The sequence below is a fragment of the Leptonotus elevatus genome, chromosome 20 (genome assembly GCF_054856555.1).
Source record: "Leptonotus elevatus isolate MCC_2025b chromosome 20, RoL_Lele_1.0, whole genome shotgun sequence".
Taxonomy (NCBI): domain Eukaryota; kingdom Metazoa; phylum Chordata; class Actinopteri; order Syngnathiformes; family Syngnathidae; genus Leptonotus; species Leptonotus elevatus.
This window is the reverse complement of record NC_141258.1, coordinates 7,740,116-7,767,692: the sequence shown is the minus strand read 5'-3', so window position 1 is coordinate 7,767,692 and position 27,577 is coordinate 7,740,116. Positions and strand designations below refer to the sequence as shown.

The following is a 27,577-nucleotide window of genomic DNA, read 5'->3' as shown; positions in this document are numbered from 1 at the left end:
AAAAAACTGGATATATATATATATATATATATATATATATATATATGTATATATATATATGTGTATATATATATATATATATACATATATATATATAAAACAACAATTTTCCAAAATACGTTAATTATAAACGTTGCACTTTTAAGAAACATAAAAAATCTAAAGGTTTTCTTTTTTCTTTGGCCACGAATAAGAGTCGCTTTAGTCAAGTTTGACCTTCTCGTTACCCGTAGAAACCGTAAGCTAACAAGCTACACAGTCCGCTGTCCGTCTTCTCGTGTCTCATCATTTACAGTTAGATTTCTCCAAAAATAAGTCCGTATGGCTTTCCAGTGTCAGCGGGACTGCTATATGAAAGAGGTAAGAACATGTCTCAGATAATATATCAACGCTTAATTGCTTGAAACAATAACGCTTACATTGTTTTCTCTGCAAAAGTAGTTAGCACGGTTGCTAATAGCTGTCAAAAGTAGTTGTATTGTAATGTAATATTATTATTAACATTAGGACGGATAAGTTGCAGTTTTCCTTTCTTTTTTTTTTGCCAGTCCACACAAATATAGTATAAAGGATTGACTTATTACACAAGATGATCAAAGTTCACCCTATGCCTATGAAAAATTATGCCACATTTCAGTTTCATTTTAAGCAAATATTAGATACACTTTATTAGCCCCACAACACAGTAGTTCAGTGTTTAGGCATAAATAATTTTTTAAATTTACAGATAGAATACATCGATTGTATGACGAAAGAAAGCTAAAAAAAAAAACGCTTTATGAATTTTTACAGTCAGTTATAAACAATATTCTCGGCCCAAAAGCTCAACCGTGCTTGACTCTTTCCATTAGGGTCTTTTTATTACATTGTCAAGTCATATAAGTAGCCTGAAAAAAATAACTATTTTTGCAAATTAAGTACTAAAAAGCACAGATCTAAATCAAATTCAAATCTAGGGAATAAAAGCACAGCTGTGTGAAAAATCTAATTACAAAAAAATGTGTACTTCCCAACACTACGTGACATCATTTTTTTTGCAGATGCACAGTTTAATTTCATGACTCTCTCTTCTAGTTTGTCACAACTGTAACTTCCTGCTCACCTGCGGAGCTCAAGCAGGAAATCGGTGGAAAGAAAGAAACTGTGAGTGGATTCACTGTGAAGCTGCAAGACACCATCTTGTTTCCTGAGGGAGGTGGCCAGGTATGTATCATTTTGCTCAACTCGTATTCTACGACAAAATAGAATTAAAAAGGTGGGGGGGGAGCGGCAGTAAAACAGGCCAAAACGGTGTCAATAATCTCTTCCTCTATCAGCCAGATGACCACGGCCTGATAGCGGATGTCCCCGTTTTGAGGGTGACCAGACAGGGCCAAGACGCCGCTCACTTCGTGGCCTCGCCCCTGGAGGTGGGTCAGGAAGTGCGAGTGAAGGTGGACTGGGAGAGGAGGTTTGACCACATGCAGCAACACTCCGGTTAGCCTCACAAAGACTCTCCCAGGGGGAGCTAATGTTTACACTCATGGTTGTTTTCTTCCCCTTTTAGGACAACATCTGATTACAGCCTTGGCAGAAAACATGTTTGGATACGGGACCACATCTTGGTAGATTCACATCATTAACACTTGTTTGTGCCGTCCTCATTCCCGTTTTTTTTGTTTTTAGGGAGCTTGGGCGTCAGAGAGGCACCATTGAACTGGATTCGCCGACTGTTAAAGCAGCCCAAGTACAAGAACTGGAGCAAGCGGCGAATGAGAAGATAAGAGCTCGCATCCCAGTCAATGTTAAGCTACTTTACAATGACAGCCCTGAGATGGAAAAGGTGTGGATCTTCACTCATTCACTGCCATTGGCGGCTATAGACGTCAAAAATTCATTCAAACCATTTGTATTAGTTTCACTTTTGTTAACACGAGTATGAAAACCTAGAAGAAAATGTATTGCACATTTATAACAGATATAACATTTGTGATTAATCGTGAGTTAACTAGTTAAGTCATGTGATTAATTTAAAAAAAAAATCAATTGCCTGATGCCCCTAATTTAACTCATTCACTGCCATTGACAGCTATAGATGTCAAAAATTCATTTTAACTATTTCTATTAGTTTAACTTTATTTTTATTTTTATATTTGTTAACAAGAGTATGAAAACCTAGATTTTTTTGTACATTTAGAACAGATATAAAATTTGTGATCAATTGTGAGTTAACTGGTGAAGTCATGCGATTAATTACGATTACAAATTTGAATCGCCTGATGCCCCTCATTTTTTATCTTTTCTCTGAAAAAATTTATAAATATATATATGTATTTATAATTTTTTTCTTCTTAAGAAAAGATTATTAAAAATTAGAGGTGTCAGGCGATTACAATTTTTAATCGTAATTAATCGCATGACTTAACTAGTTAACTCACGATTCATCACAAATGTTATATCATAATAAAAAAAATCTAGGTTTTCATACTCTTGTTAAAAAAAAAAAAAGTGGGACAAAAGGTTAAACTGTTAAAATAAAATTTTGACGTCTATAGCCGTCAATGAGTTAATAAAGTGGTAGCGTCTTGGCGCTTCCATGTCTCATTAAGACATATTGGTTAGATGTGTTTTTGTTTAGCTTTTGTTGGTGTACCTAATATTGAGGCCAGCGAGTGTTTACCTGTGTTCAATATGCAGGTGAGGAGTCGAGGGCTGCCGGATGACCACGCGTGGCCAATTCGAATCGTTGACATCGATGGATTAGACTCCAACATGTGTTGTGGAACGCACGTGTCGAACCTCAGTCACGTACAGGTACCTAATGAAGTGTCCTAAGAGTGACTTATGATCAAATTATTTAGCGCAAGTTGTCTTTATTCACACCATATTTGATAAAGAATATGCAGACTGTTTGTACAACTTGTTTATTTTTTTTTTTTTAGGTAATTAAGCTGCTGGGGACGGAGAAAGGAAAGAAAAACAAAACCAACCTGATATTCCTGGCGGGAAACAGGGTGCTGAAATATGCAGAGAAAAGCCACAACAAAGAGCGTTCTTTGGTGGCGCTTCTCAAGTAAGATGACCCATAAAATGTATTAAAAAAATATATATATATATATATACACACATATGTAATAAAATTGCTTCTTTTGCCAACAGAACCGGTCCCGATGAACACGTTGAGGCCGTGGACAAGTTGCAGAAGTCTGTGAAGCTTGTGCATAAAGTGAGCCAACATTTTGGTTGCTTTTTTTCTAGGGGCTGATGTCATTGTTTTGTGGAGATCAGGGAGAGAAAAAGAGCCGTTTAAGGCCAAATAAATAAGAAAAAAATCTGTCTGGAGCCGCAAAACATTTGAATATGATGCTAATGAAACAGTGTTAGTGTTGGTCTCATCTACTGAGGGCCCAAGTTCTAAATAGGAGGTGCACCGTAACGGAAAAATATGCAGCATACAATAGTTTGAGATTTATTTTCTTCTTCCTTTTGTTTTACACTTTTGGAGTTTTTCTGCTCTTTTATTATTTTTTGCTATCGATTTTTTAAGAATTTTTTGTGTTGGCATTTTATTAAAATTTTCTGGATTTCTATTTTTGTTTTTGGACATTTTAAACATGTTTTCTGCTTCTTTTTTTTTTAATTTTCTGACTTTTTTGGCAATTCCAAAGAAATTTTATGGTCATTTTGGGGATTTCTTGGGCATTTTATTCTTACTTTTTGAACATTTTTTCTTTTATTATTAAATTATTTATTATTTTTGGCAAGTTTCTGCTTTTCCTCTTTGTACATTTTATGGTCCCTTTTTAGACATTTTTAGGTAATTTTAAATAACTTTTATCTACCGGTACCTTTTGTCTCTTTCTGACGTCAAAATGTGACTGACATTTTTTGAATATTTAATTAATTTTTTAAAACTGAATCAATTCATTAAAAGAGTATTTTATCTCAAAAATAAATATGTAAAAAAAATAATATTTATTTTTATTTTTTGGGGGGGAGATCCACAGGGAGCGACAGGAGAGGGAGTAAAGAGCCGCAGGTTGCAGACCGCTGGTTTAGGCGGTTCTGTAATTTAAAAAAATAAATATACATTTCTTTTTTTTGCAGACTAACGTGAGCTTACTTCGGGACATGGCCCTCCTGGTCGCTCACAACTTTATGAAAGACCCGCACAGAGGGAATTTCTTCAGTTTGCACAAGTACGAGATGCTTCTTTTCACATGACGCGCTTTTTGAGCGTTGCATCCTAAATGGTCTCCTCTTGACCCACAGAAAAGAAGGGGACAATGAGTTCATGAACATCATTGTCAATGAAATCAACACTCAGGTAAGAATGTTAAACCTCTTTTCTTTTTCTTTTTTTGCTATTAGATCATTATTGGTAATCCGTTTGGACTATTCCCAGGAAATTTTGGTTTTCCTGACTGTAGGAGAGGAAAAGCGGCCAGGTTTGTTTCTGCTAGCTGGACCCAGCGATCAAGTGACACAGATGGGACCACGGTAGGGGGAAGAAAGAAAAAAAGTGCCAATTATCATCATCAAATTGTGAGACACTATTTGATCCATCCCCCCCCCCACTCCCCCCCCCCCCCCCCCCCAGGTTGTTAGAGCTGCTTGAAGGGAAGGGAGCCGGAAAAAACGGCCGTTTCCAAGGCAAAGCGAACAGTCTGGCGCGAAGGGGCGAGGCGGAAGCTTTATTGCGACAACACTGTAACCAGCATACGTCACAAGAAGAATAAATTCCAGACATGGCTTAACACTTAGTTTATTATTAACAACAATAATACAAAAACATTTGAGGGAACATGTTAAAAATGTTTAGTTACTTGCTCATCCGATCAAGCTACTACCACACAATATTGGCTGGGAAAAAAATGTTGATTGTTGTAATTTAAAAAATTTAATACATTTCTGATTTTCGAAGTGTGCTTATAATTCATTAAGAAGACAGTGATACCAGTGTTTGTGTGGAAAGGTCTTATCACCAATCCAGTTGTGCGTGTGTGTGTGTGTCATCATGCTGAAATAGTGCAAAGAAGCAAGCATCCCTCTTCCCATTGACAATTTTTTTCTTTTCTTTTTTTTTTTAAATTACAATTAAAAAGACAGCGAGATTGTTTGACGTTACTGCATTTTGATCCTTTGCCATTGCCATAGTCCTTTGTAGCTCAATTTCATCTTGTCCGCCATACATTTTTAATTTAGTGGCCTCACTATCTTCATTGAGATGTAGTTCTGGAAAAGGCGAAAGAAGTTAAATCGTTTAACATCACTTGCACAAACCCCTCTAAGTATGCACTGGGCTTGAAAAATAAGTAATGAAATTAATATATTTTAAGAAGAAATTTGTTTGCAAGCCATTTTATGAAACCTTTAGTTATGTGCATAACCATAACAAACCACAAGGGGGCAGCCTAATAGTATCAATTTGTGCAAAAATATAAAACTGACCATTTGGACATATGACATTTACGCCTAACCAATATAAATAAATGCAATCTTCATTATTTAATAATATGTTTGCTATTACACTAAAAAGATGGATGACTCTTACCGGTAGAGAGTACAGCAAGATGGCGAGGAAGAGGAGCACAATGGTGAGAATGATGAGCGCGATGAAGAGACACCGGAACCTTCGCCACACGATGAACTTCATGGTCTTGCAGGGGTTGGTAAACCAAAAGAAGGAGGTTTCAGGGCGCCTGTTGGTCATGGAGAGGTTACCAGTGGGAAAAAAAAAACATAAAATATATAGAAATGAAAAAATAAGTATAAATAAATAAAAACATCCACGTGAAAGAATAGAAAAGTGTTTCTTCGTGGGCTCCTACTTGGGAGGGTCCAGTTTGGGGTTCATGTTGGGCTCATCCCTGCCTTTTCCTGCCGGTTTCTCATCCACATCAGCTTCACTCACAATTTCCAAAGTCATCTCTACTTTGCCCTACGGGAGCAGAACAACAAGCTCAGAGAGGCCTGATTATTAACGGATTTGGAGATACCATTTTTGTCCATCCTCACCCCCAGGGACTTGAACCCGTCCCGCTCAATAGAACAGGGCCACCAGCCCCTCGCTGACTTCTGGGTAAACAGACACTTGGCAGCTTCAGGCTTGTGTGGCATGTCCGCGTTGGCATCGTCCAACATGGACAGTGTACACTTCTCTGGCGTCTTTGCGGGGGGGATCAAGTTGTGCAAATAGAGCTCCAGTGTCCCTGGGATCCAAGATGCAAGACATTATTGAAGAATTAGTCCACTGTAACAGTTTGCCGATCTTATATAGGCCAGGGGTGAGCAACTTTTACTGGCAGGAGCCATTTTTGGCTAAATAAATAACAGAAAATCTGTCTGGAGCCGCAAAAGCGTAGAACATTATGATGAACGAAACCGTGTGTTATGTACTGAGGGCCCAAAAGCTAATTAGCGCTGCACCATAACATGCATTTTTAGACTTTTCTGTCAAATTGCCGACATTCTTGGCAATTTTATGAACATTTCCTGCCACACTCCTTTTTTTGGGGGGGACATTTTATGGCTATTTTTTTTATATTTGTTTCTGCCATTTTGCTATCAACATTTTATAGTATAGATAGTAATTTCTTTTTGTGTGTGGACATTTTATAGTTACGTCTTAAAGTTTTATTTAAAAATAAATTTTCTGACTTTTTTTGTGGCAATTTTGTGTACATAATATGGTAATTTTCGAGATTCTTTTGTTTTTGAACATTTTAGTTTTTGTATGTTTTCGTCACTTCCTTTTTTTAAATGAATTTTCCAAAGACATTTTATGTAAATTTTCTGCCTCCTATTTATTTTTAACATTTTATTGATCATTTTTTGAATGTCTTCTTTTCTGCGTTTATTTTAAAATAAATTGCCTTTTTTTTGTTGCAATTTTGTGCTTTTCCTTTTTTTATGGTCACTTTTGACTTGCTTAGGGTTTAAAAAACAACTTTTCCAGCTATTTTTTGTCTTTCTGACAACTTACAAATTTGGATACATTTTTGAATATTTTATTCATTTAAAAAAAATCTAAATTATTAATGAATTTCAAGATTACGTTATCTAAAAATTGTAAATATGTAATAAATAAAAAAATCTACAATTTGTTTTTTTAGAGATCCACAGAGAGCCGGACTAAAGAGCTTCAGGTTTGCAGACCCCTGATATCGGCCAGGCCATGTAATATTTGAAAAACCAGAAAGGTCACGAAAAGTAAAAAGTCTCTCACCAAGATAATCATCCAATGAGAATTTGTCATTGTCCCAAATCTGGATACTCAGCTTAGGTGGAATCCTGAACTCCGTTTTGTCCAGACTCCAAAAGTGCTCCTGTTAAAACAAACAACTTGTGACTTGTCAGTTCAAGTCTAAACCAGGGGTTCTCTCTAATTCATTACTAATTATTTTGCTGACCCCATTTTGAGAACCACTGATCTGAACAAGGAAGAGGCGCTCACCTTCTTGGAGACGAGGCAGAGCTGCTCCGCGGGAAGGTAGTCGAATTCAAAAACGAACCTCCAGTTGAAGTTGCCGTCACCGTCGAGAGACCTGTAGTGGACGTCGGTCCTCTGCTTGTCCTCCTCCATGCCTGGCATCCAACTGCAACCGATCAACATTATGTTAAAAACGGATTTAAAGATAAAAAAGTAGAATAATCATGTGTACCCTTTGACGTAAATGTCGCTCATACGCTCTCGGGTGATGCTCGTCTCATCCAGAGTCACGTCTGTCGTGTTCCAAATGACGATGCGTAGGAAATACCTGGAATGAACAAAAATGTCACATCAGCATTGATGGCATTATTTGTGAGCGAAAATGAGGACATTTTAGGTACGCTCACTTTTTGGGCTTGCGTGGAATGATTTCAAAAGGGGGGCCGGGTGCGCCCATGCTTTTGGGGAAAACGTCCACCCACATCTGGAGCCTTCCCTGCACACACACACACACACACACAGGTCATCAGAAAAGGTCGCTTAAAGGTTAATGTGGTCATAGATGATGACAAACCTGTGACAGATTGGGCTGAAAGCTGCTGTAAAGTGTCCTGGTCTCCACATGCTCAGGTACGAGTCCCTGCGTTCGCAGGATGTGCAGACACAGACGCTCGCAGGCGGGACCCAAGTGCTCATGAACCTCAGTTTTGCCCTCTAAAAAAGGGGAAACAAGTCATGTAAGATTCCAGGTTCCGTTTCAACAGCTGGATTTGGAGCCGCGACAAACTGACCAAACTGAGCCAGTGTGTATCCTTTTCCATTAAAGGTGAGCGAATTGCCGTTGTCTTCACTCCTAGGTTTGGAAAAGCCTTTCAGACGAGCTAGGTTGTCCAAGATCTCGGATGGCTTCAGCTGGTCCCGCCACTGGTTGATTCCAGAACTGACAGCAAAACAAAAAACTGAATACAGTATATTTAACACACACAAAAAGTCACGATATTCTTCCTTTTTCCATTTCATGTATCATTCAGACAGACGTGCCATCAGAATTTGCAGCTTTTGTAAACACATTCCCTTGCCCATGTCTCGCCAAATGACATTGGAGCAACAGCGCAAAGTTGCTACCTGGCATCAACAAAAACTCGACCTAGCGGATACTTCAGAAAGTGATAAAGCTTCAGCCAAACTGACTTCAGGTTCATCCACTTGAAGCCTTTAAAATAATTGAAGCAGTCGCTTTTGTTGATTTAGCTGGCTTTGCACAAATGCCTGCTCTAGGAGTTACGTTTTTTTTTTTTTTTTTTTTCATCAATCAGTGGTAGTAGTAGCAGCTCTTCAGATGTTTCACAAAATCGTCAATAGCGTAAATTCTGCCGGGGATTTAAAAAAATAATAATAATCTGAGGGCTTGGTGTCTTTCAAAATGATACTCGAAACGAAGTACAAAAATGTCAAATGAAATTTCATAGTCTTCTCACGTGCAGTAGGTTTGCGGCAGGCCGCAGTAGGAGTTGTAACGGGACAGGAAGCGGTTCTCCAGGTCGATCACGGTCTCCCCAACTTTCTCGTCACGACTCAGAAGGTCGTAGTCGTACACGGAGATTCTCAGGTCCTTATCTTGGGGGAGGAAACCCGTCATCTCAAACATCCTGACAAAACAAAAGTGAACAACTCCGCATTAAATCCTTCTGAATGAGTCCTATAGGATGAAATACCGTACATGCTAATTGGCTGTTAGCTACCTTCCAAACACAGGATTGGTTGTGTTGGGGAGGTAATGGTCTCTGTCGTCAATTGTGTTCTTTCCAAGAGATATCTTCATATATGGGTCACACTGAAGGAAAGCAACAAGTTCAATATTGAGTAGACCTTTTTATAAATTCAAATTCACAATTCATCCTCACTCTGCCATTATTGTCTTTAGGCTGCAGGTCGATGGCTCGGACCACATAAATCCTGACCAGGCACCCCTGAGGTCCACTATCTGGCAGCTCTCGGAACTGCCGGGGAGGAGGGGCCACGCCAGGGTCATCCGGCAGCGGGTACACTTTGAACGAGCCCTGCAGGCGCAAAAGCACAAGTTGCCACCTCACAGTTGAGGAGTTTCTTTTTTTCGATAAATGTGACCGTGTCAAAGTACCTTGAACTCCCCGACCACACTTGGGTCATCATCACCGTCCTCGTTCTTGCCTCGTTGCAGTTTGAAAGTGCTGCAGAAGTCTGTCAGTCCTTTGAATTGTGTGATGTCTTCCAGTTCACAATCATACACCTGAAAAGACAATTAAATCATAAATAAATCATTATCGTTTACGATGGTTTAGAACGGCACGCACTGAGAAGTACTCATAATATTTTGCCTCTTGGTAAGACACCAAAATATTAGAAACACAATGGAGGGGTATCTTACTTTGAGGGTGTCGTATCCTTTCTTGAGGTAAGGCCCACATTTCTCAGTCTCTCCCACAGAAGCGTAGAATTTACTCCACCAATCCACAGTTTGCTTTTCCTACGAGGTGGATTTGTGCCCAACTTTTACTATCAATCTGTTCTCAGTTTGAAAATCAACCGGCGGGTGTTTACCTTCTCTACGTGCTGTGCAGCCACACCGTACATTGTGATACAAAGAAAGAAAGAAAAATGCACTATTAAAATATATTTTTCTCAAAATGAATGCGAAAAATCAAATGAATGATTTGAGCTGCAGTTTGAGCAATCACCATCAGGGGGGGCTAGAACAGCACATTTGTATCACAGCATATTATAGACGTCATCTTAATGTGCAAGGACATTTTTGCCAACCAAATTCATGATTCTGAATATTTGGATTTGATTTGGTTACTGTGCTACTGATACAAATGCCAAAGCCGCAGTCACGCTCTCCTTCAATAAAAAAAAAAGCTGTATTAGATTGCTGTGCTCATTAGATTTGATTAATAAATGAACAAAAGAACAGACTGCAAAAATGCCTCGTCTCTAGCACACATTAATAGCAGTGTGACATTAGAAGTGTGATTCACCAGCTTTCCAGTGTCATTAGTTTCTAAGCTTTGTGATAGAGCGACAACAACAACAACTGATCATACATACAAAGTAGGAGGTAGGGGAAGTCATTTTGTTGACAGCAGCTGACATGCTGCACATGAACTGCAAGCCAGAGTGACAAATTTGACTGCACAGGTCAAATTCTGACTTTTTAGTCCAAAGTACCACTTGATTAAATGATTAGAACATCTGATGCAATATTCTTAATACTATATTACTTACCTGAGTTTCTAACAGTAATCGAGTTTCTTCCATATTGATGGAGACATGTCTGGAGGGAGTCGCTGCCATGAGGGCCACTGGAAGAATACAACATAAGAAATGGACAGTAATTAAGAGGACTTGAGACTTAACCCCTTTTCACACTGCACTTGGCTCAGTGTGAAAGAGCCGCGTGGCAATGCGGATGACCCGTTTCCAGCGTGCCCATATTTGGAAGTGCTATCGTAGCTATGCTCCATTCCGTGGTCCCTGCCCCTCACCATATGCACAATAAATGGGTTTGATTGCTAAATGCAGTGTGAAAAGGGCTTTATAACCTCCACGTGACCTACTCCCCCCATTGGTGATTTTGTCAAATGCTCAGTCAGCGGAGTCATTTTGTGTCCTTACTTTTGGAAGCCATGGCTCCCTCGGCCCTGATGACATACGGATCGCAACGGAACCGCTCCAGAGAGGTGATGGTGCACTGGCCCACCACCGGTTTCCTGCCAAATGGCCGGTGGTCGATCACCTTGAGCACAATGGGAGGCGTGTACATCTCATCCTTTGGGAGAAGCTGCAGGGTTGTCAGGAAGACAAAATAAATTAAGTTGTGCCCGGTTTAAAAAAAAAAAAAAGGTTTTGTTCATTCACTGTAAAAAAACAAAACAAAACAATATTTACTTGAAAAAAAACTAGTAAAGTTTTTTTAATTTAGAAATTCTAAATAAATTGTACAAGGAGAGTTTTGAGTACATTTTTATCAGCATTAAAAAAAAAAACAACAACAACAAAAAAGTAACAAACTCATGACCTCTACCACCTGAGCCATACCGCTCTTGCCGTTTGCCACTATACTGCTTTGCTGGTGTGTCCAAAATGAAACCAAAAACAGCTGGTCTCATGGACGTACAAGGATTCTGCCTGACTATCAATATACTCACACACTGCATGAACGGCATGGCTCAGGTGGTAGAGGTCAACCTGGTTGTGCGTAGCTCTTAAAATAAAAAATAAATGGTAGAATGTACTCAAAAAAACTTTCCATGTAAAATTTACTTAGAATATATATTTTTTCCAAGTAAAAGTAGTCTTTTTTTTCTTCTTTTTTTTTCTTTTTTTTACAGTGTTATTGACATCTTGGTTTTGGTTCCTCTTTCATACCACTGACTGGTTAAACTGTCATCAGCAACCCCTGTTTCTGTCAATTTTGATGTGAACTGAATTTCACTGGCATGGGAAAAATATGATTAAGGAAATGTAATAAATTTCAACATGGTGTGCGGTTGTACCACTTTGATGAAGAGGACCGAACTGGGGAAGTTGGGACTCTTTTTCATGTTCCTAATGACTGTCGATTCCACCCTCTGCCCGCCGCACTCCACCACCAGGCTGGGAGAGGAGACTGTGGCCAGCTGATATGTTTTCATGCTCCTCAGACCCCACGCTAGAATCTGCATGCGGCAATTACAAATGCACATTTTGAGATTTTGTGAATGAAGTTGTCAGACGAACAGATGGAGGCGTTACCTCTACTGCAGTGAGCTGCACAACAGGTCGGATGCCCTGCGGAACCATGTAGAGGTTCTCCGCCCTTTTTGGTGGAACAAGAGGAAGATCTGAGTCTCCTGACTGCAGAGACAAAAGCAATAGCGTTAAAGATGAGCGATACAACCCTGAAACAATTCAAGTTAGCGCAAATTGAAAAGAAAAAAAGTCACTAATTGACATTTCTTGGTTTGCAGACCTTATCTTTAAGGATAAGTTCAGCAGCCACAAGTGCCTCCCCTTCTTCACGCCCCCCCTGCATGATGGGGTGCCACAGCAGTTTGGGCATCTGATCCATGCTGGGGTTCAACTTCACCAACGGAGCGCAAACACACCGACCCAGCAGCTCATCCTTGCCCTGGACAAGGTGATTTTGTTAGGGGAAGAACACACTCTAAAATAAAATATTTTGCCTTAACAACAATAAATACATAAAATAGTTTCTATTAGTCTTTGTTAGTTCTGACAACTTATTTGAATGGTGTTGAACCAACAAACAATATTACTTTGGATGAAGTAGCTTTTCCTCCTTCGGTAAAAGATGATCAAGTACTGCTCAAGAACTGTTATCGTAAGAACTCATTTTTAAGTTGGCAACTCAAAGAAATGCGTTACAACTGACTTTTCCATATTTTGAAGCACGCTCGGCTACTTTAGCTTCGAAGCACGCTCGGCTACTTTAGCTTCTTGTCTTAATTACGAGTGATGCCCATTATGCTTAGTCACGTAACTTTCTCCAAGCAAGTAATCAAACTACAGTAGTAATTAAAATGTTTTCATTAGTTACTCTGTCACACATGCGCTTCTACGTACAAGCACAAGCAGAGTTCCAAACACGGAAGCACATTACAACACTATTAGCAACTTCAGTTAGTTCACTGCCTGTGGGGTACAGTAGTGAGCGACCCTTACACATGTATTTTAATGTAAGACTAACAAATAATACAATATTAATCACTCTATTCCTAACACTATTGTAATATAATTAAATCACTACAATACATTATAGAGAACAGAAAGGAAAACTCTGGTATTTACAACTTGAACATGGTGAACGGTATTGTGGGAGTATTCAAATCATCAAAATGGAGTCCACGTTGAGAAAAATCAAGTTGTCAAGGTAAGTTATTCAGTTATGCCAACTTGAATTTTGTTTTCAGCCGACCAACAGTGAATTTTGAGTATGCATGACATGCTAAATCAAGTTGATGTAATTACCAATTTTTTTATTTAATCTCAACTCGTAAAATAATGTTAGCAACTTAGAAAGTTTATGCAAATCCATTTTTTTAAACTTACATTCATGTATTAAATAAAGTGGTGTTATAGTGGAGTTAGTTTTTAGAGTGCATTTTCTTAGACCAGAGCTACTAAATGACTGCCTTTGTGTAGTTACCACTTGGTCATGGTCGTACAACTCTATGACAACATCCGGGGGATGTTGCGCAAGAGCCTGCGGGTCCCCGTAAATTTCCACATGATTGAAAATGAGGGTTTGGTCCCAGGTTGGGTTTAAAGTTGCACGCAGTTTCTCTGTTGTCTTACTTAGATGCAGGAAGGAGACGTGGGCATAGGGATCTGTCAAGCAAAACATAATCATCTTTTTAATGCCGAAAAATGTGAGAATTTTACCATAAGGGGCCAACATACCAGAGAAACTGTCTTTGTCCATAGATGTCATGTTTCTTGCTTGATAGACATAAACACGCAAGTGATATATACATGACCCTGAAGGAGGTGGGGAAACACAATCACATATGCATGTCGTGGGCAGTCATTTCTATTTATGCCTACCACTCATCTTTGTGTGCATCACTCACTGTCTAAGGAGCAGGACACAGTGGGTGTGTTAGCACCAAACATCTTAGTGACATCGCCCTTGGAGCTTTTCTCGTTCTCGTCCGTATCAACACCCTGTAAAGTAAATCAACAAAGTTTACTGAGGGAAATGGCACACTTATCACATAGTACATGAGTAAATATTTAATACTAGAACTGGTTCACAATGTCAGACTTCATCTTAGGATGTGAGTTTATATCGTCGGCAAGCTCGGCCTCAGGAATCGGAAGAAAACTGCTGGTTTGTACCCACCAGTGCACCCTCTAGTTTGAAGATGGCCGACGCTCCCAAGCGGTCTTCCGGGGCCATCTTTCTCCTCCACCGCCTCCGACGAAATGTATCTGACGACCGTTCCTTCCTGTGGAACTTCCAGCCGATCAGCGACGAGAATTCCCAGCCCTCCGAATCGCCGTGGTCCCGCCTCTGCGCACATGTAACATGTGTGACATGGAACATGTTCGATTAATTTTTCCAAAATCTGAAAAAAATATATAAATCAGACGACGAGATGCTGACCTCAACGGCTGCACCTGCGGGAAGTGCGGCTCTCCTGCGAGGTCGAACCACCCGTCTCCTACGGTGGACATGGTACACTTTCTCTGCCGGCACCCAGGACCGAGGCTTGTCATCTGGGGGAATGGTCAGTCCATATTCCCACCCTGTAGAAAACAAATATTTTTCATATTTAATATTTGAACAGGTTTCAGGTGAATTCAAAAGCACAAACAAAATTTTTAAAAATTTAATAAATAAAAAAAGGCAAAGACATGTTGACTTGGGAAGGCTGCCAAATTAATACTGAGATGTCATTAAAAAAAAAAATTAGCTAACCATCAGTAAGGTTTTTTCTACTGGCCTAAATCATTCCATTAAAATTGTACTATTTCATTCCTAACAGTCTCCATTAAGTACTCCTTCTCTTGGCTGCACTGCCTTCAGTACTTTTTTTTTTTTTTTTTTGGTCCAATCAGATTTCAGCCACTATGTGTTGCCATGTTAATCTAATCTGCCTTGGGCCTTCAGAATCAGCATTACTGGTTGATGAAACATTAACTATACTAGCGATGGGACTGTTTCCTTAACCAATTCAATTTCAAATTTGACTCGAGTCCCATTTTTCTGTCCTCTGATTGGTAGATCAGAGCAAGCCAGGTTTGACTTGTAATAAACATTTAATAATCAGCCTCTATTGTGTGATGAATTTTATTTACATTTGTCTTTGTCATGTTATTAAGCTAAAAATGGATTGATGTGACCTTGATCATCCACAGCTCTGTTGTCATCAACTGTCCACTCGTCCTCCCAGGCCCAACCGGGAGGACACTCAAACTCCCCTGGATTTCGGCTCTTCTCTCCATTCTGCGTGACAAGACACATTTTATAAACTATAGAAAATAAACAAAAATAGCTTCCCGGGATAATGTATTTGCATGTCTGTGCTCTTCTCACCACGTCGGTGAAGGGCTCGGAGGCTGCTTTCCACTCTCCGCCAGGGAAGCGGGTATCATTTTGGAAAACCTCATCCATGAATTCAGTGTGTCCTGCGTCCGCCTCTGTTAAGAGGCTGCAAAGCAAAAAGTCAAATTTGGTGCATGAATATAGTATAAAGACACTATAGAGGAAATGTAAAAAAAAAAAAAGAAAAAAAAAAAGAAAAGGGCCTCTCACAACATTTGAGAATTTACGGCTAAGTGAAGATGTAATAACACATATTGTAAATTTGGAGGCACATGGGTAAAAGTAACCCTTTTCAACTCCCGGGCAGGATCTGATATTTTCTCAATAAATCCTCGTCTGTGGCACGAGAGGAATGTAAACACAAGCGGCTGACTCATTTCCTGTGCAGAGCATTATAAATAACCATCCTGAAAGCGTTCAAAATAAATGAATTTTTTTCTAGGTTTTCATGGAAGACAAGTTTCTATAGGCTGAGTGGCCTTGTAGTTGCACTCACGCTTTCTCCGGGTCAATAAACCAGTCCGACTCCCACTCCCATCCTCTGGGGGGCATGAAGTACTCCTTTTTCAGCTTGAGGTTGCCTGTTACATCAGAGAATTTATGGCGCCCCACCAGTCCTGTGGTTCCCCACTTTCCAAACATACTGGCTTGGTTCTCGTACTGCAAAAGCAGAGACACAACGCCAAGATTTGCTACAGGGCTCATAATAAAAACAATTCAGAACTGAACAACGTCCTCTCCGCCAAGTTTGTGCCTGGCTTTGACATTTATTTGAATTGACCTACCAGCTCTGCAAACACACTGAAAGTTCCCTCAGAGAAGGAATTGAACTTCTTTTCATGTGCGGACAAACCCAGCCACATGTTGACTCGGATTTGAACAGGCACCTTCAAGCCTTTGTTCTTGTCCATGGGGTACTGAGAGGAACATGACAGCCGGCTTAGACTTGGATGGACAGGACCCAAATGGCCAAGATTCACCAAATATTCTGAGTGTCATCTGTACCTTTAAAAAGATAGTATGGGTTTTTCCACAGTGTTGTCCACAGGCCTGTTCACTGTATGTGGAGTAGAGGATTTGGTGAGCTGGAATGCGGCTGTAGGCCACCCTCCTCTCACCGCGGAGCATCCAGATGATCACGTCGGGCATGCTGTTCTGGGGCTGAAGAGACATGTGATATAATAATTAATTATGGTGATAAAATGAGTGCCTTAATTTTGAGTTAAGTTCAAGTTCGCCACAAAAATTTTTTAACGTGCGATTAATGACCCCTTACTTGGAACGCCTGTATTGGGGGAATTCCAGCCGCAACGCAGCAGACACGCCCACATCAAAATTTAACAGTAATGAATTCAATAATAATGCATACATTTGTGGAGATTGCGGTCAAGTTGTATTTTACAATTTTAAAAGTGTGCAGAATTTCACAAGTTACTTTATGTTAAATATTAGATAGCTCTTAATATGAAAAGAAAAATGCACCGAGCTGTCACCAACGTCCTACAAATGCAATTATGCCATCTAGTGGCAGAAAAATGACCTCATCACAAATCAATATCACACTTGGGTTTTAAAGTACATCCTTTTAACTAAATTTTATGAATTTACTGTACCAATGACTAAAAGATGCAGCCATATTTCTATTAGTTTTTTTCCCATTTTTATGCCAAGAGTGTGAAAACTTTTTTTACTGTACATTTAGAACATATTATATTTGTGATTAATTGTGAGTTAACTATTGAAGTCATGCAATTAATTATGATTAAAAATTTGTTATCACCTGACACCTCTATTATTAATTAAAAATCAATTACAAAAATTACATTAAATTAAAACACTACACAATACATTTGAACATGTAAATTAGAGGATTTCTTTTTTTTGGTGTGCTTTCACCTCTTCCGCAAGCATCTCAAGTTTCTCCGCCCACGACTCGATGTCGGCGAGAGTGTCGGCGATGTCTTGGGCCTCCTCTCTCATGCGTCGGGCTGCCTGATTGATGCTCTTAAAGCCACTGTCTCGCAGCTTCTTGAGTTGGATGTCCAAGGACGTCAGGTTGGAGCGGCCCTCCAACTCCGGTGTTGGGAAACTAGAGAAGGGAGACGATCAAAAATCAATCAATCTAACGTGGTCCAGGAAAAAGTCGTATAATTCCCATCGTTCACTTACTTTTCTAGATCTTCAACCAGCTGACTCAGCAACTTCACCCACACGCCAGATAGCTGGTCGTCAGGTGCTTTAGCGGAGATAGCCGTTCTAAAGACCTCCAGGTTAGATTGCTGTAACAAAGAATGAAATCCTTTGGTGAGCTTTCGGCACAAAAACATTGTTTTCTCTGAGAACAAAATGGAGCATTACCAAGCGGTGATAGATGTAAAGGATGATATTGACAGTGTCCATCCGGTAGCTGATGTCCTCCCAGAATGAGATGACCACAACTACTGGCTTGGTGCCCGCCCATGGCAGGTAATAGTAGTGGTTACCTTAGAAACATGACATGCTAATATTAAAAAATAAAATACCCCGCAATCTTTAAGTCAGCAAAAATCCGAATTGTAGCTCACTCACCATCAAACACAGCGCAACTATACTGAGTTGTGGAGGCCAGCGGTTTGCAGGTGTTGTCCAGTTTGTTGCCATAGTTACCGATGCTGACCTCAAACTGAATTGGCTCACCTGGTTCCTGTATCATGGAGGCGCTGTGGAAGACTGCACAGAGACAATACTTGCGTCTCCTCTGGTACTTCTGATGCAAGAGAAGAAAATGGCAAAAACAAGTCACTCACACAGAGACTTTTGGGGATTTAAGATGGATGGAATTCCTTTTTTTGTATTCCTTTGGAAATAAAGACAGAATGAAAGTTACCTGTACCACCAAGATGTCATCACTGGGGATGCTGTCTAATGCCTTGTCAACTTTGCCTTCTAACTTAGTGGACATCTCAACCAGGACCCTGCCCCTGTAGGCCACGCCTTCACCCTGTTTAAAAAAAAACCAATTCAGACACAACAACTACTAGAACTGGCATGACTATTATTTTCTGTCAACAGTTTCATGTTCTCCATCTATACGTTAAATTGCTCGCATGAGAAGATGAGTATCAATATGCATCCACTCAGCTTGCCAAAACGGTCTGTCGTCATTACCTTCCCCAAATTCAGATCTTTGTATGGATCTGGCAGTCCAGAGAACTCTCTGGGGCTGCCATAGAGGTTGATGTAGCAGGGACCAAAAACTGGCAGGAAACCAACCTCAGACTCTCCCGTTCCGGCTTCATGTAGATACAAACACAAGTCAGATTTGGATTTGACCATGCAGAATAGGAAGCTTGAGCTTGTTAGTATGCAGTGAAACGCTTGTTAGTAAGCGGCTCTTGGTCGGGAAGTGGTTGGAGGACAAGAATGCACATTGATTAGGAGAACTAACGCACAAAAAAAGCTTAAGATGCGAAACTGAATTTGAATGACAGTGAACCCCAATTCACTGCAAGGGACACGGAGATGTGTCCCCTTACAGGTGAACTTTGTAAAACAATATAATATTCTTATTGCATTCACTTGAAAAAAATATCCTGTTTTTTCTGATTATTTTTTGGGGAGAGCTTTGTTTTGTTGTGGGGTTTTTTCTTTCTTTTCCCCGTTTTACTGCATTTTTTTCTGTCATTAAAAAATATATTCAGAAAAACAGTAAGAACATTTAGAAAAGCAGGAGGAAAAACTGAAAAAAATGTCAGAAAAAAAGGGGAAAAAATTATTATTTTTTAAAACAGAAAAAAGTTATCAGAAAAACTAAGCACCAACTTTTGTTTTTTAATTTTTTTCTTTCATTTTATGTTTGTATATTAAACTTAACAGCCATATTAATCATAAATTGAGGTTACGTTGGAGGTATACGGCAAAGTATCGGCCATTAGAGAGTCTGCAACAAGTCACTTGGATTTCAGAGGTAAACATTTTTTTTTTATAATTTCTCCCCCGTTTTTCTGAATATTTTTTTATGACAGAAAAAAAGATATATTCAGCAAAACAGAAAATAGATATTCAGATAAAACTAAAATGTATTTTAAAAAAATTACAAAAAACAAAGCACCCCCCCCCACACACACACAGTCAGAAAAACTCATTTAGACGGGGGGTGGTCTTATCCAAGTGAATGCAATACGCTTCCGCACTTAACCTTAAAAGATATTAAAACAACTTTAAACAATGCAAATGGATTTGAAAACAAAAAAATGCAAAGACGTCAATGTGTGTAAAAATGTATGTATAAATGCAAATTTCCACAATATAATGGAAAAAAAAAAAGCGATATAGCGGGTGGTTAGTGGATGAACTGCAATGTAGCAGGGCAACACTGTACGGAGCAGTTTAGCCCGCACAATATTATTAACAGCACGCATGCAATACAGCAAAAGAGAGCACAGGTGAACCTTCAAATGACGACAATTCCACACTTCCTGCATGTTCCTCTATTCCAGGAAAAAGAAAAAAATTAAAGGCACCATTTAGAAGTCGGTGAAAAAAAAATGTGTTTACAGATTTGCTTTTCCTTTACAGGAAATCCATTAACATCATAAGACATGTCAAATAAATCATTAACCATACCTTCTATTTCACCCCCAGAGGAGGCTATTTTAGCCAGGTTGAGGTATGTGGTGCCAACAGCATCATTCCCATTCAAGCGATCCCTGCAGTCACACATAACTCACATTCATGAACACACAGCTCAGCGCACACATTCATGTGGCAAGATAAACTCAAGGATAACGTGCAAATCCCACAGTGCATTCCCATGCTGTGCTTTTTAAATCACCATTTGGTGGATTTGCCATCACTAGTCACAATAGCGAACACTTTTGTCATACAGCTCTTGAACGTGACCTGTAAAAAGTACATTTAACCAAAAACAGCCTCTTCAGTCAAATCAGTCAAAGTTTTTCCAACACTTCCTCTTGCACCCATTTCCCTTGCGGCTTCCTGGACCTGCCTTATCAGTCATATTGTTCGCTCAGGAGTACGTGGTGATGAAAATGAGCAGGAAGACGCTGCCAACAGGATTACAGAGTTTGTTATTGTGAGGGAAGGGAGGGGCCAGTAAAGTCTGACTCACAGGCCACATCATTCTCATATGGCTGGTGATGGAGCGCACCCATGCACGGTTAAGTCACGCTGACCACGTCGCAGAAAAGCCATGCTGAAAATTCCCAATACCAAGTAGCAGCACGCCAGTTCATTTGTGACTTACCAATCAAAGACTGTCAGTTTGACACGCTCACACATAGAGGGGAACTACAACAGAAAAGAGAAGGCCTCAAGCAATCTTTCATTATGACGTACTTTGGTGTAAGATAAGCACATGCTAAGGTATGCAATGGATCACCTTGACTTGAAGATTTAAAACTTGATTCCACTCCGGGTTTGCGTTCTTCTCTATGGTCCGAGTGCATAGCTGTAAGTACGACGGGGGCAATCAGTATCCTCATGGTAGATTGCGTGTAAATGAGATGAATGACCACAAACCTTTTTGCCAGCAAAACGAGCCTCCACGAAAGGATCCACCAGGTTCTTTTTATTTGCACTTCCCCCAAAAACCTGCTTCATTGACTGGATGAAGGCATCATCCACTAAAAATCAAAAATCCATTTTAAGTCCCTTAGTCTCTTGGCTTAAATCAAAAATCTTAAATCTTACTTTGGGGTACGTCTTCCGCCCTAAACACCTTCAGCGATAACGTGGCCACTCGCAGCGTGACACCAGCCGGAAGCAGCATGTTGCTTTCTATGTCATCTTGGTCGTCATTAGTTTCCCTCTTCTCGGACTGGGTGAGGATGAGGGATAACGCATTTATTGACATGACGAGAAGAGAAGATAGTGCCTCAAAGTCACGCATTCTTACCGGCTGCTCGTCTCCGATCCCTACCACGAAAAGGCTGACTTTCAGGTATCCTTTTGCGCCAGAGCTGGAGTCATCCGTATCATTCAGGAGCAGCCACTTCCTCATGACACAGTGGCCTGCAGTGCAAGTGAGATTATACTACAGCGTTTCCACAAATGTGCTTTGCCACAATCTTACCTGCTTCGTCATACACGTAGCCGACGTCGAGCTGTGTGAGAAGACAAAAAACAGATGAGGCAGACGAGTAAATTCTGTACAATAAACTTTACTCTAAACGGAGTCTATTGGGTCCCACTCTAAATAAGATTTACACTTAGAAGAGTTTTTTTTTTTGTCTTGCACATGAAAAAAACTATTAAAGATTTTTTTTCACTCAGAAATTCTAAGTAAATTTTACAAGGAGATTTGGACTAAATTTGACTAGTTAATTAATAATAATAAAAAAAAAAAAAAAGTTAGCCTACACACGGGTTGAGGAACGAACTCACAGCCTTCATCTTGGGAGACTGCCACTTTGCCACTCCTACTCTTTGCTTGTATCCAAGAGGAGACCAAAATCATTGTTTTTGGTCTCTCGGAGTTACGAAGATTCCAGATGACATGAGCGATATACCAACACCTGGAGTTGTGGATTTGTTCCTCAACCCTTTAGTGACTTTTTAAAATTGTATTTTATTTTACTCTCTTCCAAGTGTAATCTACATAATTTGCACAATCCAAACAATTTGAAAATGCATGGCCAAATACTAAACATAAATTCAAAATGGCACCTTAAATTCTCCCATGAGACTGTCGGCCCTCAAAGAGTAGCAATTGTAAACCTGCAGGAAATAAATAAAATAAAAAATTGAAAACTCATTTAAAGAAAAACTCACCTTCCACCAAAGTAGGTAGTTACACTTAGTTCGGTCCACTTACCCGAAAACTGATGTTCTGTTCAAACAGGTCTGATGGAAGCATGTGGACATTATAGAAAAACATCTGTTCAAAAGTAAAATGTGTTAAGTAGTTGGAACCTGTCAAACCCCCCAAAAAAAACTGAAAATTTGGAGTACCTCGTCAAAGAAGGGGTTGTTTCCCCGCTTAATCCTCGTCCTGTGTGTCTGTCCGCACACCTGGACCTTGACCACCGGCTTGATGTTGTTGCCTGGCAACTGACGGGCCTCGATAATACGGATGCGGATCTGACGGACAGACAACATCGGAACGCGTGAGAGGAATAACATCCAAGGAGGAAGTGTGAAGCTAGCTAAAGATAAACACACAAGATCAATGTTTCCCAACCTTTATTTAGCCATGGCACATATTTTACATTGGAAAAAAATTCATAACAAAAATGTCACAATATGATGCGTCTTTATTGCTTAAAATGCTATAATCAGTCGATTGACATTTCCACTTACCTGGAAATCCTGAGGTTTGTTGACGAGCCGGTGTCGATTCTGCGACCTCACGATCCGCCTGCGGAGGCTAGCGTACTTCCTGCCAGGGGAGGGGCTGGTCCCTGAACCACTCGGGGCCCCGTCGGGCTCTGTCTCGTCACCTTGCTCTGCACCGCCTGAATGTGAAGACATAAATGTTAGGCTACATACATTTGGGTGTTGCGATGATATCAAGTATTGCAGTTCAACTTACCAGAATCCACAGTGGAGTCGCCATCATGAGATTCATCTGCATTTTGGTTAGCATTGGGTGGAGGATCGTAGCCAATGACGAGGTTCATGGTCGCCTGCAAGGAAATGATCAGGGTATTAATGTTCTATAAATGTCGCCTTAATAAATCGCAAAATGTACTTACACCAATATTGTGGCCAGTCTCATCATGCAAATGCACATTTTTAGACGGTAGGGATGTCATTTGACCAGAAGCAAGATCTCTCAAAGGAATTCTTGTTGACCCGATGAATCTGCCCAAAAAAAACACACACAAAAAAACATCACACTAATTAACAGAACCGTATATCTTGAGTTCCCCATGGCACCTCTGCACTGATTTCCTGTGTCAAGTCAACTCCAGCTGGCTGCCAATGAGGCCAGTTGCCAACATATTAGTCATAAATGTGTGGGCCCCGTACTCATTAAGTGCTGTAAAGACGTCATTCACAAAAAGGGGCACGATTAAGGTCACCGCCCAGAGCTAACACGACCCGCCTGCTGAAGCAAACAAATGCAGTCTGGGAGCCAGCAAGACAGAAACAGAAGCCACCCAGTCACAAAGCAGCGAGTCAACAACATTTAATTGACAATTTCAATTCAGCAGCGTTTAACACTGGATGAAAAAGAGTATGAGCAACTTGACTTGAGATAATTTTTATATAATTATCTTAAGGCACCTCAAGAACTAATTTATTTATATTTTTTCAAAAGTACAGGATTTTGCATGAGTGCATGAGATTTGAATAACAATAATACCAATAATTCTGTCTGGAGTAGCAAATGTCAGTTAAACTGCAAAATGGAGTTATGACAATCATCTTTATCCAACATCTTATTTATGCAAAAACAAGGAAAAGCAAAAACTGAATTTTGACATTCATTCTGTTTTGGATAATTCAGCCGATGCTAGATGTGTCACATAATGCATATATCCTAAAATGGCGATAAAGAGGAAGCAATAAAATAGGTTAGCAAACAATACTTTTTGCATTTACCTCTAAAAAGGTAGCTGGTGCAATCCTGACGCACCACTGATGTATCAACAACTGACGATAAAGCATAATAAAAAGCAAAAACATACACGCTTGCCGACAGCAGCTGCGCACATTCACACTGTGGCCAAACAAACAGCTGGACAAGAGCCTTTTGAAAGGGAGGATAGAGTGCTGCGGTGTTGGCAGGACGTGGTGTCCTTCATCAAGAGGGACGCTGATTTGTGTCAGTGACTCTACAGGCCTGGAATGTTTGCGTCAATCTATCATTTTGCACACAACACATGAAGAAGAAAAAAAAATCTACTTTGTCCTTGAATTATTCATCTTCTCTTCTCCTCTACACTCAAATGTTACTGACAACACTTCAGTTTTTGAGCTGAATTTGGTTTAGGGTGCACAAACTAACAGGAAGAGATAAGAAATGAGGGTTGTGTTCCAAAACCTTTGACACAGGGTGGAAGCAGGCCGTTTCAATGTTACCATCAAATTCTTTAGCCATTCTTCAGCTATTTTTTTATTGATATTATTATCAGTGACCTTAAGGGGTCAGCGACCCCAGGTAGGGCAGGGGTCAGCAACCTTTTCTGTCAATAGAGCCATTTTAGGCCAAATAAATAACAAAAAAATCTGTCAGGAGAACAAAAATAGTGTGTTAGTGCAAGTCTAATGTATTGAGGACCCAAGAGCTAATAAGAGCTGCCCCACAACAACAATATACAGCACCCAATACTAGACATTCATTTTCTTCTACCTTTCGTCTTCCGTTATATTTCAGACTTCGTTTTCCATACATTTTTAGACTTTTTTTTTCACTTGCATCAAATTTCTGACATTTTTGGCAATTACATGGACATAAGGTAATTTTGTGCCTCTCCATTTTTAGGACATTTTATGGTTATTTTTTAAAATTATTATTATTATTTAACTTTTTCCCCCTGCCTTTTTTGCGTTAAATTTTCTGGCAATTTTGTGGACATTTTATAGTAATTTTCGGGATTTCTTCTTTTGTGTTTGTACATTTCATAGTTACTTTTTGAACATTTTCCTTCCTGCCCTTTAAAAAAAGAAATCTATTTTCTGACGTTTTTGACAACTCCAAAGATATTTTATGGTAATTTCTGCCTTTTATTTTTGGACATTTTATGGTATTAAAAAAAAAATCTCCGCCATTTTTGGCAATTTCATGGACTTTTTAATGGAAACTTTCTGCTTTTCTTCTTCCTTTTTGGACATTTTGTGGTCACGGTATTTTATTCTCTTTTTCAGACAACTTAAAAATGTTGATTTTTACATTTTGGGAACATTTTTTTATTATTTTATTTTTATTTTATCTAAATCAATAATTCATTTAAAGAATGTTTTACCTAAAAAAAAAAAAGGAACAAATATTCCTACAAATTTTTTTTTTAGAGATCCACAGGGAGCCACAAGAGAGCCACATGTGATTGCAGAGCCGTGTGGAAGGGTCATCATTGAAGGAATCTGCTAATCATATGATGTGATCATGACAGTGCTGCTTCTAATTTGGAAAATCTAATCAGTCAAGAGGGCACCAATTGACGTGGCCCCTCCCATTTTGCGTTGCCATAACAATGGGGATTAAGCACAAAAGCAGAATCTGGAAAACTACTCAAGCGAGAGGGGGGAAAAGCCCCGCGCTATGACTGCGTACATCTTTGGGGAGTGTGTCAGACAAGCCAGTGGAAAACTTTGCTCAACGTGGACTCATACGCTGAGATTTGGAAAAGTTCCTCCCTCAGTTAGGACTGTGACAAGCATAGGACATGCACAAAAGAAAAAACTGTTCATAAGCTCAAAAGTTGCACGGCAGTAATTAGTGAGCCAGAGGAAACATTCTTTGTGGCTTGCCTGAATTAGTCCCATATGTGATTCTGCATTTTTTAACTAGAATCATGAGCTGCTTTGGAGCAAATACTACTTCTTGCACAGTGTTAAACATAAAACATGCTCATGTCACATTGTCAAGACATGATTTAACTGGAATCCTGGAGAGAATTTGCCCCATCCTCGCTGGCGGAGAGCACAAACAGCAATTCATCCGTCCATTGTTGCCCAATCAGGATCAGTCATCCCACACGGCTCTGCAAGTCTCGGCATGGCAAGCGGGGTGTGAGGGGGGCCGAGGCAGCCAACAAACACTTTTTTTTTTTGCTATTATCACAGAAGACACATAGATCTATCAAATCTATTTAGACAGTTGCCTAACTTTATAGACTTTTTCTTCCTCTCAATTTTGTCATCACGACGACCCTTCCCTTTGCAGAAAGCAAAAGGACAAATACTGGGAGCTAATTCTCTAGAGTGGGGGTGTGCGCCACTTACTTATCTTTCCCAAAGGTCTCGGAGTCTTTCACAATCACATCAACGTGGGAGTTGGGTTCGAGCGCGGCTCCGTTCAGGTTAAACTCAAGGACCTGTGAGAACAAACAAAGAAAGTGTCATATGTAGATGTAACAAGATTATTATTATTTTTTTGTAAATATAGGGCCTAATAGTCATTTGTGAGACCTCCCTTACACTTCAGCAATACACAACTAACTTGGCTTTCTCAGACCAACCAATCAGAGGATGTAAAAGAGCTGACATGAAACTGGGCCAGCTGATGGGTTCAAGAAAAAGTCTCATTGCTAATCGTTTAAGTTACATTGGCAGATTTGACTGACATGGCAACAGATACAGGCTGAGATCTAATTGGACAAAAACAAACATTTACCTCATTCCATACCGGGTTCAACTCACTGTCAATAACATTTGTTTTTTTCTTTTCATCTGAAAAAACAAACAAACATTTGTTTTACGATCACAAGTCATGCCAGCAACATTGACATTGAAACACAAAAATCAGCACAAGTCTCTTCACAAATGTTCTTTTTGGCCATTATTACGGATGCAACAGTTGAGCTGCAGTTGTTGCCTTATAAGGGGAAGCAAAAAGAAAAGGAAGAGAAGCAGCCACACCTGCAGGCTATAGGTGATTGCTGAGCTGACATATTTGTAGTGATTGAAGCCATTTTGCCCTTGGTCTCCATTTAATTTACGATGAGAGATGTGACCCAACTTGACAGCCATTTATAACTCGTCTCATTCCAACATTCTTTTTTTCCTGTCTGACATCCAATTGGGAATGTTCGGACACGTAAGGACAATTTGCTGGAGTTTGTCCTTAGATAACATGTATTATGTTTGGAAGCTTTTGTTAAATTTAATTGAAGGACAGGATAATAAAAAAGGGGGAAAACAAGGCCCTTACCTCTAAACACTACTGTCGTGATTGGATCAGGACTTCCAACCTTCTTTTTTGGCAGACCTGTGGCTGATTCTACCAAAATCCGCAACATGATGATCCAGTTTAAAAGAGAACGAGAAGAAAAAGAAAAGTAAAGTTAGTTATTGAGTGAAATGGTCAATCCCTAGAGAAACAATCAACCCTGGCATCTTCACAGACGCGTCCGGGACGCAGACAAAAGTTTATTTCCAAGTGTAGCGTTGGGAAGTGGAAAAGAGGGCGG

General features: G+C 39.8%; 2 protein-coding genes across 3 annotated transcripts; one reads left to right on the top strand and one right to left on the bottom strand.

Moving 5' to 3' along the window:
- The first annotated feature begins 211 nt into the window (after positions 1-211).
- Positions 212-5,106, top strand: aarsd1 (alanyl-tRNA synthetase domain containing 1). The gene is made up of 12 exons (XM_086065307.1): positions 212-360; positions 1,075-1,203; positions 1,317-1,476; positions 1,547-1,604; positions 1,666-1,822; positions 2,677-2,793; positions 2,922-3,052; positions 3,139-3,205; positions 4,087-4,178; positions 4,252-4,306; positions 4,385-4,479; positions 4,580-5,106. The coding sequence occupies exons 1-12, from the start codon at positions 322-324 to the stop codon at positions 4,716-4,718; spliced, it is 1,239 nt and encodes a 412-aa protein (XP_085921433.1). The 5' UTR covers positions 212-321; the 3' UTR covers positions 4,719-5,106.
- LOC147156853 (myoferlin-like) lies at positions 4,729-27,577 on the bottom strand. 2 transcript variants are annotated; one of them, XM_086065305.1, is made up of 55 exons: positions 27,319-27,577; positions 26,782-26,837; positions 26,391-26,482; positions 23,195-23,303; positions 23,032-23,125; positions 22,800-22,954; positions 22,452-22,580; positions 22,315-22,377; positions 22,167-22,217; positions 21,574-21,604; positions 21,397-21,512; positions 21,192-21,318; positions 21,021-21,124; positions 20,881-20,949; positions 20,746-20,789; positions 20,106-20,188; positions 19,931-19,969; positions 18,648-18,772; positions 18,367-18,480; positions 18,069-18,246; positions 17,859-17,983; positions 17,670-17,779; positions 17,397-17,589; positions 16,506-16,661; positions 16,286-16,417; positions 15,997-16,160; positions 15,492-15,606; positions 15,299-15,401; positions 14,559-14,701; positions 14,295-14,465; positions 14,023-14,116; positions 13,853-13,930; positions 13,599-13,780; positions 12,402-12,560; positions 12,185-12,286; positions 11,947-12,108; positions 11,066-11,231; positions 10,676-10,752; positions 10,499-10,555; positions 9,992-10,003; positions 9,819-9,917; positions 9,552-9,680; positions 9,316-9,471; positions 9,154-9,245; positions 8,890-9,060; positions 8,203-8,351; positions 7,986-8,125; positions 7,819-7,907; positions 7,644-7,739; positions 7,436-7,577; positions 7,208-7,307; positions 5,998-6,191; positions 5,811-5,920; positions 5,534-5,681; positions 4,729-5,214 (listed from the first exon to the last, which is right to left on the bottom strand). In XM_086065305.1, exons 1-55 carry the CDS (start codon positions 27,404-27,406, stop codon positions 5,176-5,178), a joined length of 6,222 nt encoding a protein of 2,073 aa, XP_085921431.1. In that variant the 5' UTR covers positions 27,407-27,577; the 3' UTR covers positions 4,729-5,175. The 2 variants fall into 2 exon arrangements, with proteins under 2 accessions (XP_085921431.1, XP_085921432.1); XM_086065306.1 differs by lacking the exon at positions 10,499-10,555.

Bases quoted from the DNA above. Each gene is read 5' to 3' on its own strand.
- aarsd1 (XM_086065307.1), top strand. From the start codon at position 322: ATGGCTTTCCAGTGTCAGCGGGACTGCTATATGAAAGAG. The intron at 361-1,074 runs GTAAGAACATGT...TCTCTCTTCTAG, and splicing joins GGGACTGCTATATGAAAGAG to TTTGTCACAACTGTAACTTC. The intron at 2,794-2,921 runs GTACCTAATGAA...TTTTTTTTTTAG, and splicing joins CGAACCTCAGTCACGTACAG to GTAATTAAGCTGCTGGGGAC.
- LOC147156853 (XM_086065305.1), bottom strand. From the start codon at position 27,406: ATGTTGCGGATTTTGGTAGAATCAGCCACAGGTCTGCCAAAAAAGAAG. The intron at 9,246-9,315 runs GTGAGGATGAAT...GCTTTCCTTCAG, and splicing joins CTAAAGACAATAATGGCAGA to TGTGACCCATATATGAAGAT. The intron at 5,921-5,997 runs GTGAGGATGGAC...CTGCTCCCGTAG, and splicing joins ACGGGTTCAAGTCCCTGGGG to GGCAAAGTAGAGATGACTTT.